The sequence below is a fragment of the Hippoglossus stenolepis genome, chromosome 10 (assembly GCF_022539355.2).
Source record: "Hippoglossus stenolepis isolate QCI-W04-F060 chromosome 10, HSTE1.2, whole genome shotgun sequence".
NCBI lineage: Eukaryota > Metazoa > Chordata > Actinopteri > Pleuronectiformes > Pleuronectidae > Hippoglossus > Hippoglossus stenolepis.
In genome coordinates, this window is record NC_061492.1 from 2440230 (window position 1) to 2458898 (window position 18669).

General features: G+C 42.3%; 1 protein-coding gene and 2 non-coding genes across 5 annotated transcripts; 2 read left to right on the top strand and 1 right to left on the bottom strand.

Moving 5' to 3' along the window:
- Positions 1-55: 55 nt before the first annotated feature.
- On the bottom strand, positions 56-18259 carry exoc3l4 (exocyst complex component 3-like 4). 3 transcript variants are annotated; one of them, XM_035168910.2, is made up of 14 exons: positions 18108-18259; positions 16764-16968; positions 14775-14900; positions 14461-14700; positions 12908-13526; positions 10578-10695; positions 9956-10081; positions 9435-9535; positions 8146-8244; positions 6542-6665; positions 5451-5573; positions 4633-4785; positions 4335-4456; positions 56-978 (listed from the first exon to the last, which is right to left on the bottom strand). In XM_035168910.2, the coding sequence occupies exons 2-14, from the start codon at positions 16942-16944 to the stop codon at positions 759-761; spliced, it is 2352 nt and encodes a 783-aa protein (XP_035024801.2). In that variant the 5' UTR covers positions 16945-16968; positions 18108-18259; the 3' UTR covers positions 56-758. The 3 variants fall into 3 exon arrangements, with proteins under 3 accessions (XP_035024801.2, XP_035024800.2, XP_035024802.2); XM_035168909.2 differs by lacking the exon at positions 18108-18259 and having other exon boundaries at positions 16764-17143; XM_035168911.2 differs by lacking the exons at positions 56-978; positions 18108-18259 and adding an exon at positions 1312-1854 and having other exon boundaries at positions 16764-17145.
- Positions 453-660, top strand: LOC118117115. The gene has a single exon (XR_004697745.1). It is a non-coding gene; the product is annotated as a small nucleolar RNA U3 (small nucleolar RNA).
- LOC118117114 lies at positions 1241-1448 on the top strand. Its single transcript, XR_004697744.2, has one exon. It is a non-coding gene; the product is annotated as a small nucleolar RNA U3 (small nucleolar RNA).
- Positions 18260-18669: the final 410 nt, after the last annotated feature.

Below are 18669 nucleotides of genomic sequence, written 5' to 3' on the forward strand. Positions count from 1 at the left end.
ATCAACGATGTGAGTCTCTGATACTTTTATGATTAAAGTCTTGGTGACCAAAGTGTTGTCAGACTCAACAAACTTTATTTTTTACACAAACATAAACATTTCTCAATAAATGACAATAAAATCCAAAATATATCTAATTCTATAAATACTATTCTGATGTTAACTTGTAGTTTGAGAAGGAAAAACAAAACTCTTCTTCAGAACATGGTTTAAAAACTATTGAACATACATATAAACGGTTGAATCCACATTATCTCAACTACACAACGTCTTAGTTGTTCTTTCCCCTTTGATGACTGATCAGTTATGATTGTTATGACAGCAATGACCCACAGATATCAAAGTGTAACTTGTGATTGGAGGAGGTTTGTCTTCCTGGATCACAGCAGCTCACCAGGAGTAAAGGTTCACGTCTGTAGACATAAGACTCAGAGAAACATCCAGAACAAACCAAGACTCTACTTTCAGGGATCATTTCTATAGTTGCTGACTTGAGAGATGTGTTTCTAAAGAGTTTGGTCTCGCTGCCCACGATGAAGAGTGAAGATGTTTCCTTCAGAGCAGGAATCTGGTGGAGGAGACTCTTGGTTTTCTCTTCTGTTGATGATTGTTCAGTGTTTCTGGTTGAGTCACTGGAGGAGGACACATGTTCTGAGTGGTCAGCTTTACTTTGTAAATATGTGGAATTGGAGATTCCTCTTTAAATCCACTACTTAATGTTCTTCACCTTCCTCCATCAGTTCATTGTCTGTGTAGAATTAGCTGTCAGGCAGCAGGAAGCTGAGGCAGGAGAACGGCAGATTGGACAAGCAGTCTGTGTTGACGGTGACCTGCATGTCTCCAAACAACACTTGGGTCTTGTCACCGCTGGCGTTGCCCAGTTTCTTCTTCAGCTCCGTGAACCTCTGCAGGATGAGCTGGTGCTCTCGGCCTCTCATCAGACCTCTGAAGCTCAGAACAGCCACCAGGTGCTTCCTGCTGCAGGGTGTGAAGAACAAAACAGACCAAATACAGATAAAGTTCATGCTTTTTCATCACTCAACCACTTGTCTTAATTACATGAAGATTTCATGTCATTGAGCATTTTCTGAAACATGATTGTTATGACAGCAATGACCCACAGAAATCAAAGTGTAACTTGTGATTGGAGGAGGTTTGTCTTCCTGGATCACAGCAGCTCACCAGGAGTAAAGGTTCACGTCTGTAGACATAAGACTCAGAGAAACATCCAGAACAAACCAAGACTCTACTTTCAGGGATCATTTCTGTAGTTGCTGACTTGAGAAATGTGTTTCTAAAGAGTTTGGTCTCGCTGCCCACGATGAAGAGTGAAGATGTTTCCTTCAGAGCAGGAATCTGGTGGAGGAGACTCTTGGTTTTCTCCTCTGTTGATGATTGTTCAGTGTTTCTGGTTGAGACACTGGAGGAGGAAACATGTTCTGAGTGGTTCTCATACAGATGTTTAAAATATGAAGTTAATTAATGTTGAGTTAGAGCTTTAGTCCTGAACTCAATCTAATGGCAGTAAGATTAAGGTGTGAGGTGAATCAGTAGTAATGAAACTCTGTATCAAACTGGATAAACAATGATGTATCAGGCCTGCGTATTTCCACTTTTTCCGAATAGAGATGTTGTTCTAATAGTGTTAAATTAAATATAGTTCCTCTTAAGAGACGTTCACCTAATCAGGCGGCACTTAGAACTTATTTCTTTCTGGAGCAGGAGAAAATCCCAGCTCATACAGAGCAAGAGGCTCGAGTCACCAGTCTGTAACAGGGAGGACGTCCAGACCCAAACAAGCTGTGGTCACTTTACAGTCTCCAGTTAACCTCCCTCAATCTGCATGTGTTTGCACTGTGGGAGGAAACAGCAGGAAACAGAAACTAGGAAAACAGGCAAATTCAAAGGAGCTTTGTGTTTGTTTTGGTAAGTGAATTGAGTTTTAACAAACATTACAACAAAAAAGAGATACCCTACAGGGACCAGCATTGCATCACTGTTTATTTTTCCTGTTTGATTGACTACTCCTCTCATCTGACTGCAGGCATGTGCCCCTCAGCTGTCAATCATCACGAGGACGACACGTCTCCAGGCTTCTAGGTAGAACAGTAATTATTCCACGTAAATGCCCTGTTTTACTCGAGTTGAAGTGAGATTAAAATTATGTTTAAATGATTCTGGGGGAAAGCTTTGAAACCACAAGTTCTGCTTCCTGCTTTCAGTTGCATCAGACAGAGAACATGACCGATGCAGATGCTGCCTGTGTTTGCACTCGATCCAAGGTTTTCTCTAGCTAAATATTTTCCACTGGTCAAAAAAACACCCACTAACTTCTGGCTTTTGTTTGCAATGGGAATGGATTCAATCGGCATTCCCTCCTGGATCAAATTGCTGCTGTGGACACAGACTTTTATCGACCCTTTTTCTATTTGCACTGATGGAAACATGCAGTGTTGTGCACATTCACACCTCTCATGAACTAGTTCAAAGTTCAGTTCATTTCATAGTTTTAAGGTGGAAAGTGAGAATGAAAGACTTGACTTGTTTTTTAAAGAAAACTTTATCCATCACTACCCCTTGCCTTAAACTGTACTTCATATGTATCAATTCCTAAAAGAAATGTGTTTTTTAATTTGTTTTAATTATTGCTAATTTTGCCTGTTTATTTATTCATACCCTGCACGAGTTTGTCTACCTGTTGCTGGGAACTCATACCCCTGAAGGCTGCAGACAATGTGGTTTGGGTCATTGGGGCTGTTGGCAGGGGTCTTGGTCTTTTTTTGACTTTCAATAACTTGGAGATAACTTCTTAGGCTAGCTGGATGCTTCAGCTCCACATGCCGGTTTAACTTAGATGCGGATGAGGCTGACGTCCGGACTTGCTTTTTCAGCGCAGGACACAATTTGCACAGAAAGGTGAGATTGTTACTGTCGGAATCTTTATCAGACAGTTTGTAAAAATCCAATAATAAAGCAAATAATAATAATAAGGTGCATCGGATGTAGTCGCTGAGTCTGCGTCTCTGCTTTCACTTGCCATTTGTATATGAGACCGAGAGCTGTTGTCTTGGATCACGTTGCTTGTTTGGACTACATGTGTGCGCGATGAATCATGGGTAACGTAGTGCGACTCGAGTTAGTTGGTTAGGTTACATCAGACCTTTTCCGGCCACTGAGCAGCGACATGGTGATTTACACAGCGTCTCTCCTCAGGAGAAGGAAAACACTCCGTCACGTTTCAGCGAGACCTCAGATAATATGAACGTGTTCACCGTTCAAATTCATTATTTGTCATTAAGTTGCGTTCAGTTCATCGTTCTCATAAAAATGAACATGTTCAATGAACGCGTTCTTTTGAACTCGTTCATGCACAACACTGGACGTCGAACACAAATTTCCTGGGAAAACCCACAGAAAGTCAAAACTCCTCTCCTGGCAAAGGGAAAGCTGCCTTTTCAGAGGGTTTGCTAGCGTTTAAAGAACCTGATTATACCTCTTAGTTCTCGTGTGAAAGACGTTTAAAAAGGGGAAGTTCCTGTCCAGCGTTAATGTGAAGACCTCTCTGTCGTGTGTACTGAGTTTCCTACCGCCACCGTCACAAAGAGGAAACTCAGACACTTTTTAAAACTTTCAAACAGAAATGAAAATCAGGATGTTGGTTCGATGTCTACATGTTGGATTTTTTCTTCTCTGTTTATTTTTGACTCGATTCAACAAAACCGCTGTGTTTCGACACGAACACGTTACCGCACCCTGATAAACTGCGAGTTTCACTTCAACATCCTGGTGTATTAGAAAATGATTGGTGCTGCTTGGGAAAGCCCCTCGTCCCCCAGCGTGACCCCGACCCTGACCGGGTTCGTTAACTGCTGGATCAACACCACCCCCCCGAAGGTTGGTCAACATTGATTGTGTCCAGTGTTTCCTTCACCTGAAAAGTTCAGTCAATCTGTATTTCTGACGTTTTTACACCCGAGAGTCTGAACCAAGCTTCTTGTGTTTGTTCCACTGTTCACATTGTAATTTCGGGAGCGCGCTTGAGAATATTGTCCGACACATGTGAGCTGCGTGCACGTATACTTGACTTTGATTGGTTTGTAGACGGCGTCTGTCGTTGGCGCGAGTGTTTAATTCTGCCTCAACTTCCTGTGATATTGGTGTGAAAGTGGTTTCACAAACAAACCGAGGCCCTGGTTCAGTTTTATCCGGGCAGAGACCTCTTTTGGCCCGGTTTGTTGGCCCCCGAGGAACCGTTCACACCTGATATTTTTGGTTCAGACTAAACAGAAAAGTCTGAATGTCCAGGCCAAGCTTCCTTCATGAGAAAAGCCTACCTGAAGTCAGGGTAGTTCAGCACCACAGGTTCAAGATGATCCTTTATGTCCGTCTTGTTTTTCTGTCCAATGATGTCGCTCAGGTCGTGTCCGACTGAGTTCAGCCACTCGTGAGTCGACGTCTACGGCAGAAATGAAGAAATATCAAAATAAATCCACGAGCTGCTGCAGAGTTTTATCTTTGAATACTCAGAGCAATGAAAATCAAAACAAGGTATAATGATGCTCATATAAATCTTTTTATTGTTTTATATTCATTAATGTTGATAAAGATTTATTATTATTAATTTTATTTTACCATGTCCTGAAACTCATTAACCAGTTTCTCCCACTGCCGACGGATCTTGGCTGCCGCGCTCTCCTGCTTCCGATTCTTGCAGGAGTAGTTGTTCTTCATTAGTTGGCCGATGTACTCCCTCACCACGTGGTAGTGACAATGGCTCGCAAACTCCTGTCTCCGGGAAACACACACACACACACACACACACACACACACACACACACACACACACACACACACACACACACACACACACACACACACAACGCTCAATAACAGGATAGGCATAATAAAAAGGAGGGATTGGAAGTGGATTCGGGAGGTGCTCACATTTTTTATATCCCTCACATGAGTAATACTCCTCAGGTCATTAGCTGGCACCTCCACTTCCACCTATTCATTCCTCCCCCGTTTATTCCTCTGACTGAAACAGCCAAAGACAATGGCCAACCCACATTGATAAACTGGAACTCCCAAACCGGTCGTGGAAAAGTAAATCAGCATTTTCTCGGCACACTTCGAGGGGGAGTACAGAGAAATGACGAAACCTTACCTCTGACGTTACTTTCCATCCGATATTATATGCTCATCAAACCAAGAATAATCCTAAATGTACAACCTTATCTATCCTGATTAAGTTGTATTTAGTTATTGAAGGCCTCTGTTGTATTGAAATAAATTGAATCTGACTATTTTGTGCCAAACGGGGAAACATCCGATCATTTCAACACTCAGGGCAGAGACCTTATCACGATTAAAATGGAAATCTTCTAGTTGGAATATCAACAAAGTGCTTTTCGAGTGCTGGATTCCCACTGACGTGTTTTCAAACTAACCTGGACGTGTGGCGGCGTCATGGCACTGCAGTGGTCTGAGAGCAGCTTTGTACGACTGTAGAGTTGATTAAAGTCGTCGTCGCTGGTGAGCCACTTCCTCGTCATCATCCTCCTCAGGAACGGCTGGAGAAACGGCACGGAAAGAAAAACCTCAAACATCTTCTCCGAAACAGTTACCTGACCAGGGTTCTCTCTGTTTCACTCCCCACAGGTTTGAGGAATGTTTTAATTAATCCTCCACTCCGGCCACAGCTTTGTAAAAACGTTGACCTGGACTCAAGGGTGATCTGATTAGATAAAACTCGTATTTGCCTCTTCAACTCGTTACTTTAAGAACGCCTCGAAAGACTGTTCACTTAGACTCACAGATTAACTGATTTGATTTGGGTGGTCAAAGGTTACTGTGACCTTGTACATGTCATAACTCAGGAACACCTCGAGAGAATCTGGAGCAAATTCTCCCTTCGACACATTAATGAACTGATTCCATTTCACATTTCTGTGGCCACAGGTCAAAAAGTCACAGTGACCTCATGTCAGTCTGAACAAAAACATCACTTAGACTGAAACTGCGCTGGTTTAGATGCTGCATCTCAGCGGGTTGGATTTTAAATTGTTGAACTTTAGAGGCTTAAATGTGAAAATGAATTATGTCGTTTCCCAAAAGCATCACATTCTGCATTTGGATGCAGAGTTTGACGCTTCACAAACAAAGGAAAGCACTGTGCCTTCTGGAAGGAGGTCAGAGTGAATGGTTTCCTGCCAACGTTGGCTTCATTTAACAACGTCTATTTCTCTGGTTTTACCCAACTGGTTTTTGTGCCTTTAACCAAACGTTAACTAAGCAACTCACCTGTTTTCTTTTCTAGATTCTAGACGATTTAATGTGTTGAGAATTCAATCTAATGAGGAAATTGACCACACTTACATCTGGCACTGGCTTATAATTAGTGAAACGTGTTTTTATTATTAGAGGTTCAGAAAAGGAACATCCCCCTTTCAGTTCCCCTTTTTACATCCACAACCGAAAACAGCTGCTGTGTCTGAGGAGATGATTTGAAATGAAGTGGAAGGCGAACACGTTCACACACCTTCACGTCCTCTTTGAACTGGTCCTCCAGGCCCTGCAGGAGCGTGACAATCAGCCACTTCACCTCCTTCTTGAAGTCTTCCACCTCGCGTGGACAGGCGCTCAGGTATTCCTCCATGTGCTGCCTGCAGGGGGACGCAGACAAACATCGGGTTCTGAGCAGAGACCGCAATATAAAGATGAAGCCAACGAGTCTGGCTGGCTGCAGTATAGGTTATAACCCCCCCGTCCTCCATGTTAGTGGCTGGGCCATGCACCGAACCGATAAGTGAGAGCACACGTCACATAAATGTTTCTCTAAGATTTTGGTGCAGATCTGGAACAGTTAAAGTTTGACTTCCTGGCCTCTTGTGGCAACATTCAGAATAAAAATTCACCCGAATGTCTAATTATATATGATATATATGACATGATTATTATGGCAATGTGCACCAGTGTTTCCCTCAAATCCATTACTGTGTTCTTTATTGGCTTTATTCTTTCATTTGTACTACGTTTGCACTAAACTTAAACACACTGCCCCCCCCCCCGTCCTTCAGCAGCGCAGCCCACGTCTGCTCGCTTGACTGACACGAACAGCTGAGGTTTTGTAGGTGCAGCAGTCGGCTGTGTCCTCGGTTATACTTTCACTTTCTCATGCTCGTTACACTGCCAGCGTTTCTCGCTCGTGGCCCCGATTCCCCGAAATCACGTGGGGTGCAAGCCTCTGCTCTGTATCCCATTAAACAAGTCTTCTAAAGTGCTCTGCAAGAGAGTGAAAGAGAAATGTGTTGGCACCCGCACGGAGAATCCTGGCACAGTCAAGAATAGCTCAGAGATGAATCATCTGGACAAAAGGCCTGCAGGACTCTCTAACTCTCCCCAGTCCCAGTCCTGAGCTGAATCTACATTGATACATGCATTTATTCATCAAGATACAGAAGCAAGGAGCCACTCAGCTGAGACAGAACAGGATTATTCACAAAGGATGTTTGTAAAACTGTCCAGATTTATATGAAAGTAGTTTATGTCGATGAAAAACTAAAATCTCGACTCAAGATCTGAGCTTTTTCTGGGTCTTTGAACCACATGGTCCTCCTCTGCATGTGGAGATGAACTCCAGACAACAGGAGTAGGTTGTAGAAAAGCACATATGTTGTTTTAACTTTAATATATTAACACAAAAGTTTACACCAAGTATAATTACTTCACGGAGGATGTTCTCAGCTCTGTCCTTTTGTGTGTCAGCAGGATTTATATTGATGTTTAGGGAAGTGATATAATGTGTGTTTGTAATTTGGTGCAACTTGATTGAATTTAAGGGGAATATGATATTTAAAGTATTTATATATATTTGTATGTAATTGTTCAACATGTTAGAAATGTAAACATGACCAATCCATAAGTAGTCTTTAATTTACTCTGTGAGTTTAACTTGTCTCCTCCTGTGACGAGCTGGGAAACGACACTGAGTTCATTTAAAATCATTCGTCTGTATCTCAACACTCGTTCTCTCCTCTCTGCTGGAAGCAGGAAACACTCTCTGGTGACTGTGGTGCCAGATGTTCGGAGCTGCCATGGTGTCTGGTTTCAGCACGCCCGCACTCAGACAGTCACGTGACTTACTGTAAAGCAGTGAAGCAGTTGATGTAGGTGATCTGATAGTGCGTCCAGAGCAGCTGTGGTTTGAGAGCGCTGCAGAGACGCCGGAGCTCCGACTCAAACCTGCACCGCAAAGAAGAGAGTAAACTTGAGAGGGAGACTCGCACATAAAAAAAAGAATTTACCATTAAACCTCGTGAACATTTAGAAAAATCAAGTATATCCATAAAAATAATAATAATCTCAAAGTGGGTCTCAGGTGAATTTACAGATTACAGGCCAACATGTAGATTTACAATTAGTCCCAATAGGAGTGCACATTTAAAAAAAATTCCCAAATAAGCATAATGGAAACTCTGAGAGAATGTGAAATAAAAAACTGAACTCTTTTACTAGAAACTGAAACCAAAACTAAAAGCCCAGTGTCTGCAGTGGTAGTGATGGGTGGAGGCTGTGCTGTGGAAAAATAGATATAAATAGTATAGTCATAAATGTATATTATATAACACAGTCAGCGTGATATTGAGTATTCAGGCCATGTTGAAAAAATTCATTCTGCAGTTACAAGAATACAGTAAAAGTCGTAATTTTCCAAGAATAAAGTAATCGTTTTATGAGAGTAAAGCAATATTTAAATATGACCCGTATTATTATTGTTATTATCGCGGCTTGGTGTCATTTAAGGAGACTGTTGGGCCTCGGCTGAGGAACGTTTCCTGCTGCAGAGATAAAATGTGTCGAGAGGAGCAGAAGGAGGATTTCTCCTGTTCCCTGTTTGAGATGCAGAACACTGTGGAGCACGGACATGTGACCATCAGGTGACGTTCAAAGGATTTCCTAGAAGTGTCGGGTCCGGTGATTCTGTTAAAAACCGAAGAAATATTCCTACTTTGCTTAACAGGAAAATCTCACAACTGCGGTTGTTGCACAGGAGCTGGATCCTGTTTCTCGTTTGCTTAGATTTGTTTTTTTCTGCTCCTTGGTCGTCAGGCCCCCCATCACACGTTCACCTTCCTCTTTCACATCCGTATCGCGGCTTCTAGATTCACGTGCATTCTGTTTTGTGCCAACTCTTCAGGATGCTTTACTAATTCCTCGCGCTCTCCACTGACGTTTGACCTTTGACCTCCTCACTGATTAATATGAGGAGCATCTCAAGCACTTCCTGTCCGGATCCGGCTGACGGGGCCAAAGAGCCAAGAGCTCAGGGGCCTGGACCAGAGCTTGTGTCGCTGACTGTGACTGAACCAGTTGTCAAATGTAAAATAGTGACATTAATTAACTTCCCGTGTGCTTTTGTGCATGTGACAAACCTTTTAGGAAAATGCTTCAGTTCCTCGAGGCAGGAAGTGATGACTTTCTGTTCCAGCTGAGCATCGATTCTTCGCGAGTTCACAACGTTTCCCTTCACATTCTGCAGAGACGGGAAAAGAACCAGGAGCTGAACAGTCGTGTGTGAAGTTCTCTGCTGCCGCCATGTGGCCACAGCACTGTGCTGTAGATGAGTGACACCGGAGACTTGTTTTCTACGTCATTTAAAGAATATTATTAATTATAAAAACCCAGAACCTAAAACTAGATGAAAACATAGACTAAAACCTATTAACCCACATATCTGAGTATATCTGATTCACCAGCAGGCCTGGAAATATATGTATAAGTGGTTAATTCATTTTAAAAATGGGTTTTCAAACTGTTCTTGTATTTTTTACACAAATTTAAGTCACATAAATACATTTCCTCTAATATGTGAGAATATTTCCCGTGTATTTTTGAACCTTTTATGCTTTTATTAATGTTCAGTGGTGAAGTGCTGTGACAGATGCTGTCGTACCGTCCAGATGTCAAAGTGGAACGGAGAGTTGAGGAGGTTCTCTTCCATTTCTGGCGTCTTTCTGTGCATCCAAAAGTCTTCATTTTCCACTTCAGTGATTCTGTCGAGTGCAGATCTCATGTCCACCTGCAGCAGCAAACACACGGGAGAGCAAAACGTTCCCAGAGTCAAGAGGAAGTTGAAAACTTTTATGTCTCAAATCCACTGTTAAGGGAAGGTAAGGTTACTTGATTTGTACCCGTAGGTAGATTTGTTTTGCAGCAATAAAAAGAGTTTGATTTAAGAAGAAGTTGAAGAGTTAAAGGGTAAATTTGACAATAACACAAGGTTATTAATCCAGGAGGTTTAGAAATGCAGTGACAAACATCCACTAAACAACAAAACACCAGAAAGAATCCGTCAGCTGACTTAAAAGTGCAATTTCTTTCTTATTTTGTAAATATTAAGTTTTTAAATGGAAAGTACTGAAAGTCAAATTCAATAATTAAATGTTTTGCATCGAATTTCTTGAGGGCTGAAATAAGAAGAGTGAATTAATGAATCCTGGTATAATAATTTGCAAGTTTAGAATAAATCTGCAAGTTTACTTAAAGAAACCCAGAAACGTTTCAGAGGATCGAACCTTCACTCGGCAGCAGTATTTCTCCTTCAGCTGCTCCAGGAAGTTTTCCTCCAGCTGCAGATCTTTGCTGTCGTCCCCGATCTCCGGCTGCAGTGACTCATTTCCCATGATCTTCTCGCTGCGTGGGGGACAAGAAACTGTTCACAAAACGTCAAAGAGTCCTCAACATGTCGCTTCATGTTGGAGGAAGAATTCAGAGCTTATCAGACCTGTTTTTAAAGAAAGTTATAACTGAATTCTTTTATTGAAATAGACTGAATGCCTCCATGCAGGTGGATCATGGGCCTGAGCATCACAAATATATAAAAGAACTTGTTTAATATTCAAATTGTGGTTGTTATTTGAACCTGGAAAAGATCAAATCAATTTGAAATGATAAGGGACAAAGTGCTACAAGCATGGAAAGCTTTTATATTTATATTCTATTGAAGTTTCTGTTGATGAAGGGTAAATTATGGCTGTACTCAATACAAATGAATGGTATATTGTGATTATATATCTATATGTCTATTGATATATGAGTTGGTCAGAAGATACTGGGGTTGAGTTTGTGTTTTAAATGTTGTTTGGTTTTGTTTAGAACGTGTTGAGGGTTTTTGTTGATAGTTTATAATGAGAAATAAAACACTTTATTGTCATTGTGCTGCTACAAACAATATTTGAATATAGCGATGAGATTTAGGGGATATTATAAAAATATGTAGATACATAAATAGAAATATACACATGTAATAAATATAAGGTAGAGAAGTAGAAGTTGAATGTATAGAAGGGAATAAATAAATAAAGAAATGTGGATTTATTCAGTGAACGGACCATAAATAAATAATCAGCAGCAGTATATGAAGAATTCATTATTTCTTCAAGTTCATAATAATTCAATCAATTGCCAAAGTTAAGTGTTTATAATAATAATGTTATTTGTATTAAATGTTATAAAACAGTATATTCAAAGATTTATATTGTATTAAAACATATTAAGATGCTGCTTTACACAATCTGTGGACATGACCTGATTCCATGTTTCCATCGTGGCCTCAGGAGAGGGCTGAGCCTCTTGTTCTTATTTCAGATCAGCTGTTTATTTATGGTTCCAGAAAGTTGTTTCTAGCACAGTTTTTTTTAATTTTTGTTGGTTTGTTGTGGCCTGATTCTGCCTCTTTTTTTATGAACTTGTTCCCCTGATGGTGCTGCGGGGGGTCCAAACATCTCTGCACCATCTGTGAGCTGCGCTTCACGTGGGCAGTGGAGACGAGTTCTATTACATGTGTTTGTGTTTTATTACATGTGTTTGTGTTTTATTACATGTGTTTGTGTTTTATTACATGTGTTTCTGGGTATTTCCTGTAAATTTAGACATTCAGATGTACTTCTGTTACTTTATGATATATGTATAAGAAATAACATACTACTATAATACTGTAATAATTAGGTTCTCCTTATTATTTCTATTTGGATGATTTATGTATTTTACTTTAATTTCTGTGCTTTTTATGATAATTAGATTTTTCATTTCATTGTTATTTACATACTAAAGTTTATTTCTATTCTTCATACTTGGGGGTTAGGGTTTAGTTAGTTAGTTTTGGTATTTGTGATTGTCATGATTGTATAAATATATATATTTATAGAGTTGTTTTTTTATACATATACATAAATACAAGCTAGAACCACCACTGTATTAGTGTTTACATGTATAAATATATGTATTACATACCTATAAAAATATGATCCAGGTTGTAAAGAAGTAGTTAAACCATCAACCTCAGATAAAGTCACCGGATTCACAGCAGACAGGTTTTTATAGGTGTTAAAACCAGAAGATGAGGAATCCTGACTTTGAATCCCTCGTGAGTCGATCACCTGCTGGAACCTCGTGGTTCTCATTCTGTGCTGTTGATGGTTTTTGATATTAAAAGGAAGAAAGAGGCTCTTTGGGGAAACAGAAGAGAAAAAGAAAAGCGTGTGTGTGTGTGTGTGTGTGTTTTCTGAAGGTTCGTCACTTCCTGCTGAGCTTTGGCGTGTTGGTTTCAGGCACTTCCACGTTCCCCTAATCTTTCAGACCTGGAGTCCTCGTCCATTTTTATATTCAGTTGATGGTTCCTGCACTGCTAGCATCTTGTTGAGCTGCCTGCTGATACCTGAACCCTGTGTTCTTCTGAAACCCGGGAGCAGAACCCTGAACAGATCCCAGAAACCTCAGCTCAGAACCCTGAAGACCAGTCACATCTGGATCTGTTGCAGTCCCAGACCACACTAACATCCTCGTTTTTACAACAAACATCTTTACGCTGCTTCAGTCAGTTGATGGATGAGAACATGTCACTGACCTCTTGTATCTGTTGATGATCCAGTCCAGCAGAGCGTACAGTTCCGTCCGCTCCGTCACCTGCTGCTCCAGCTTCCTCAGGTGCTGCCCCACGACTCTGTGGTAGCTCTTCACGTAGGTGCTGAAAGCTCTGAAGCTGGGCGGGTACGACCAGCGCAGCTCCTTCTTCACGTTCTCCAGGTCCTCCACGATGGCCTTACCCAGCAGGCCCAGGTGAACGGACAGCCGGGAGGTGTTCTGCTCCCTCTGCTCCAGGTGAACGCTCGCCACCTTCACCTGCACGCCCTCACCCACCGCCTCCCTCCAGGCCTCCATCCAACTGTCCGGCAGCCCCCCCACCTCCTCGGCTCTCCTCTCCTCCTCCTGGATGATGCGGGCCACGGGGACCAGCAGCCCCTTGTTCCTGGAGGGAAGAGAGTTGGCGTCGCGCACTATGCCTTTGACCTTTTTCCTCAGGTCTCCGTAGAGGAGGTTGAGGTCCTTCTCCTTCTTGACCAGCTCTATGGGCGAGTCCTCTCCACAGCGCTCCAACTCCTGCTGGAACTCCTGCCGCAGGGCGAGCAGGTTCAGGTGAGCCTCCTCCAGCACCTCCATCTCGATCAGCTTACTGATCTGCATCACTGCAAAGACACACAGTGGAGGGTTGATGTCACTCACACACAAAAAACACGACAACTGCAAAGCCTAGAACAAAACAAATAGAGCGGTTCTGCTTTTGGCCACAAGTTCTCACACCTCATGTCTTAACATACACCTGGTAAAGAATCTTTTTCATCCCTGATCCATCCTGATCCAACCTGCGATCATGTGACTGGTCAGAAACGTTTGTAGAAGAAAAGGAAGGGAGGAAGAGGAGGAAGAGGAGGAAGAGGAGGAAGGCGAGAAAGACGTCCATGCAGCTTAACTAATAATGCTGAACAAGACGAGGCAGGAGGAAGAAAGTCAGTGTCTAGTCGAGCTGAACCTCTGTGTGTACGATTCTTATCTTTGCCTGTTGCCAAAACAGAGGAAGAAAAGCAGGTTGAATGTACGGACAGAGAACGAGTCAGGACGTGAGAAAAGGTCGTGTTCATGCAGCTCTGCACTGAAACTGAACTGAAGCACGATAGAAATAACTTTTATGTACAATTAGGCAAGTAATTAAAACATAAGGAGTTAGAGAAATATTCCTAAAGTGCAGTCGGAGGCTTCTTCTCTGTAGCGAAATCATGCAAGAGACGCTAATGGCTGCCGTGTGAATATGGTCCAGAGAGTCATTCTGTGTCTTGAGTTGTTTTGGAAACTCTGGAAAATTCAGTCTGTTGTTTTCAGCACATTTGGAGCAACTGACCTCGGACCTGATTTGTGTCGTCACATTCAGCCGCTCTGGAACACGTCTGGACTCAAGGTCAAGTCTGAAAGCAGCTTTTGTTTCACGTCTCTAAGTCTCACGCAGGAAGACGCTCGGACGTCTCTGTGTCAGGTGTGTTCGGTAAAACATCCACGGTGACACTAACCGCCACCAAGGTGCCCTTGAGCAAACCCTCTGTTTACGTTATAAGAACCATATGGTACCTGACAGAGGTGTGTGGGGTAATTCTGGCAGCATGTACATCTCCTCTAACTCCTCCTCTGTCTTCTCCTCCTTCTTCTCCTCCTTCTTCTCCTCCTTCTTCTCCTCCTGTGGGCCCTCGCTGACGGTTTGGAGCAGCTCCTGTCGGCTGCTCGGCTCTTTGTCCTTCTTGGAGACGAGTTTCATGCTTCGACGAATCGACCTTCTCACGAAAGACTCACTGGACAACGACATGTTGGGATCTGAGGATGGAAAACATTCAATGACACGTTAGTACTGACCCAGGAATGATTTCTGGTCTTCTGATTGGTCTCACCTGTGTTTGAACGCTTCACAGGATGGCTTCTCTTTGAGGCGACATCGCTCTCATCTCTCTCTTTTCTCTGGAAGAGGCTCCCGATGTTCTTCCAAGGAGAGACAGCCGGAGAGCCACCGCTCGGACCTGAGAGAGAGAGAGAGAAGTAAAAAACACCTTTCAGTCCGAGTGGCTCGACAACTCCCTGTTCCACAATCAGATCAAGTTTCATATTTACACTTCACGTGGTGTGTGCATGACTTGGCTTCGCCCTTAACTGTGACCTGAAGATAAACCCTGGGGAATGCAGAGGTTGAGTCATGATGGAAGCTCACAGGTTTTGTTTGGCTCAGCCCCAGAATGAAAAGTAAAAGTTACCGGTGGAGTTTTTTGCTTTTCCTCCGTCACTGCTGATCACTCCCTACTCGACTGTCTAGTTGTTATAAACACATAGTTATACTTTAATAACACGTAACAAGCCGTACTTGTATGCATCAGGCCATGTAAAAGAAAGTGGATCTTCCTGGATCCACCTGTTTATCTGGATCCACTCCTTATTGAAGGGTGTTTTGTTTGGTTCTTTCCCCACCTCCGCACAACATGTGATGGAAACCAGTTCTGCAGTTTGTGAGTAAACCTGCTAACAACCAAACAGCACTGGAGACACAAGCTCCATGGCAGAGGTAGTAAAAAACAGTTTAAAGTTTTCTGCAGTGATATTCAACAAACATTAAAATAAAATCTATAGTCGAGGTCAGAGAGAGAGGTTTCTACAGCAGCAGCAGGTTCAGTGTTTTAATGGTTCTCGTGTCTTTTCTCTTCTTTCTGCACCACGTTCCCACTCTGTTGCTCTTTCCTCCCACACACTGCGCCCACAGCTCCGTGGAGAGGTTCACACGCTCAGAGTCCGAGGTGTGAGCGTGTTCATTTCAGGAGAATTATGGGGAGGCGGCGCGGTGGAGCAGTGGTTCTACACTGTCACCTCACGGCAAAGAGGTTCTGGGTTCAAATCACAGTTTGTCTTTTCTGTGCAGATTATTAGTTTGTCATTGTAATTTAGTGACTAAAGAATTTAGTCTGACACACGTACGTCCTGTCGTCATCACCTACGTGGGGGCGGAGTCTACCTGTACTTGACTCTGATTGGTTTGTAGACGGAGGCTGCCGTGGGCGTGTTGTCAGTTGGGGTGGGGGTAGTAGTCTTTCTGTTTGAATGGACAAACTGAATGAAGAGCTTCATCTGGTTGCCATGGCAACATCATGACGGTATTACCAGCAGAATCAGCACCTTCAGGCGCTGTACTCCACTGTACTACAGTACTCCACAGTACTACAGCACTCCACAGTACTCCACTGTGCTACAGTACCACAGTACTCCACTGTACTACAGTACTCCACAGTACTCCACAGTACTCCACTGTGCTACAGTACCACAGTACTCCACAGTACTCCACTGTACTACAGTACTCCACAGTACAACACAGTACTACAGTACTACAGTAATACAGTACTCCACAGTACCCCACCAAATGAACGTCCTCGTGGTTCAAACATTTTATCGTCGGATAAAAGAAGACTGCAGCTGCTTCTTCTTCTTCTTCTTCTGCTTCTTCTTCTTCTTCTTCTTCTTCTTCTCTTGTTTAATTCTGTCTCTACTTCCTGTGATTGGTCCAAAAGTCCAAACTATCAAAGAAGTGTTTTCACTGCAAACCAACAGAACCCTGGTTCAGTTCGATCCAGACCCAGACCTCCGACTAAACACTGGTCCTTTCACACCTGATCCGGACCAAACAAGCTGTAAAAGCCCTGTGACAGTAAATCGTGTGAGAAGTGAAGTGACTGAACTTCCTGAAGCTGCTGTGACTGTTTACCAAACAAATCCTTCTCCTCCTGGTGATCTTCAGACACTGAATGTCTCCTCATGTCTCCTCCTTCTGACCTTGAGAGGACGTTACTGTCCCTGCACCTCCTTTCACAGCAGGTTTTCATAACAACCCTGATGGTACTCACTGGGTGACGGAGGCGGCTGAGACCCCGACTCGTTTCCAGCCGAGTCTCCTTTACGCGTGACCTTTGACCCTTTGCCTGGTGAGAGTGGGCTCCTCCTGAACGACTGCATTATGCCCATGCTCTTGATGGACACAGTGTCCTCGTCCGGGCTTTCACTGGAACTGTCCTTCATTTCTGACATCTCTGTGGTTTAGATATCGTCCAGCTGTGAGAAGAAGAAACGTGAAATGAGAGGTTAACGGCAGCAGAGGAGCAGCTCTGACAGGAGCCTGTGGGAAACTGAAGCTGTGGTGTTTTTAGTCATCGTGGCTCCGGTCGGTTTTGTTTACAGAAAACACGACAATCTGCCCGAGCAGTCCCTCCCAACATCCTGGTGTAAAGACACGGAAATGAAGAGGGAATCTATGGAAACAGCAAATGTGTTGAACTCCAAACACGTTTACACAGAAGTATGATACGTCCTCCTCAGTTTAAAATCTCCCTGTGACCTCAGAGTGTCCAGAGAACACGGAGCAGTCGTCTGTAAATGTGTGTCTTTGTGTACATGAGTGTACAAATGAAGTGTTTCATTGAAACTGTTCTTATCTGCTGATGTTTCTTTCTATTAACAAGTTAATATTCTCATATATATTATAATATTCATAAAGGAAGAGAGATTGAGGATCACTCAAAGATGCAAATGTGAAATTATCTTTAATTAAATATCAAGTCTCTATTTTTAGCCACCGTATAACTCTCTGTCTTGTCTATGAAAGTATTTAAATATGTGAAAACTAAATTATATCATAGAAACTTATTAGCAAAGACACAAGTATGTGGTTATAAAATTAATATTAAAATTATATAGCCCTTTAAAAAAAAACACCTTTGCAAAGTGCTTCACAGACGTAAAAACAGAAAATACTTGCAATGCAAATACTACATTAAGTACGTGCAAAACAATAGATCAAATAAAGCGATTTATTTTAATAGAAATATAATTATACATTATACATAATATTACATTATTAAGACTTACTTTTATATTGTTTATTTTCTATTTACTTCCAGTTTTCTTTCAACAGTGTCAGTGAACAACGTGCAACAGTAAAGTCTGGGTTTCACCACCATGTTGTTCTGTGTTTCACAGGCGTGTCTCATCGTGTTGCTATCTTTAAAACAATTCTGAATCAACACTTTTAAAAACTGAATCTGTACGTGAGCAGAGCAGCATTGTTATTCCAGTCTGTCACTGATTAACCAAACCTTTCACCCGTTCTAAAACCCACTGTACGTACAAGCTCTATAATAGTTAACTGTGAACAAACGTATTAAAAATGCACTTTAACAAACGTGTCTTCTTACCTGTGTCGCTCAGGTGAGTAACTGCTGCCACCAGTTCTTCCTCTTTTAAAGCCTGCTCCTGTACTTTCACTTTCTCTCCCTGTGGACGGGTGAAGCCTGGATTCAGGTGGAGTTACAGTGAACGGGTCAGAGGAGACGGGAAAAGAAGGAGGTTTGAGTTTGAGGGTTAAAGAAAAACAGAGGAGCCAGTTTCTCCCGAGTCAAAGATCAGATTCCGAGCTGGCCAGCGAGGGGACGAGTTAATGATTAGACAGAAATAAACTGAAGTAGGAGACTTTTCTTCACACGGTTTAGATTCACTGCAGCAAGCCTTCTTCTAGATTTGTTTAAAACACAGATCAGTTTACAGGGAGATTGTGTTTTCTTTCTTTTTTTTAAACCTGGAATGTGGCATGAAAGTATGTGACCGTGTTGCCTTTAAGAACCCCCGTAAACTCCTGTTTCAAGGTTATGAGCCATAGAGGTTTTTTATTAATAAGTGATGAGTGAACTACTCAGATAGTCGTAGGATCTTTTATGCATTTTCTTTCCTTCGGATTTCTTTATTGTTAAGATTGTTTAG

Excerpts from the sequence above, each read along its gene's own strand:
- exoc3l4 (XM_035168910.2), bottom strand. The coding sequence starts at position 16,944 with ATGTCAGAAATGAAGGACAGTTCCAGTGAAAGCCCGGACGAGGACACT. Across the intron at positions 14,701-14,774 it reads TGTGAAGCGTTCAAACACAG|ATCCCAACATGTCGTTGTCC; the intron begins GTGAGACCAATC and ends TTCCATCCTCAG. Across the intron at positions 10,696-12,907 it reads ATCATCAACAGATACAAGAG|CGAGAAGATCATGGGAAATG; the intron begins GTCAGTGACATG and ends TCCCCCACGCAG.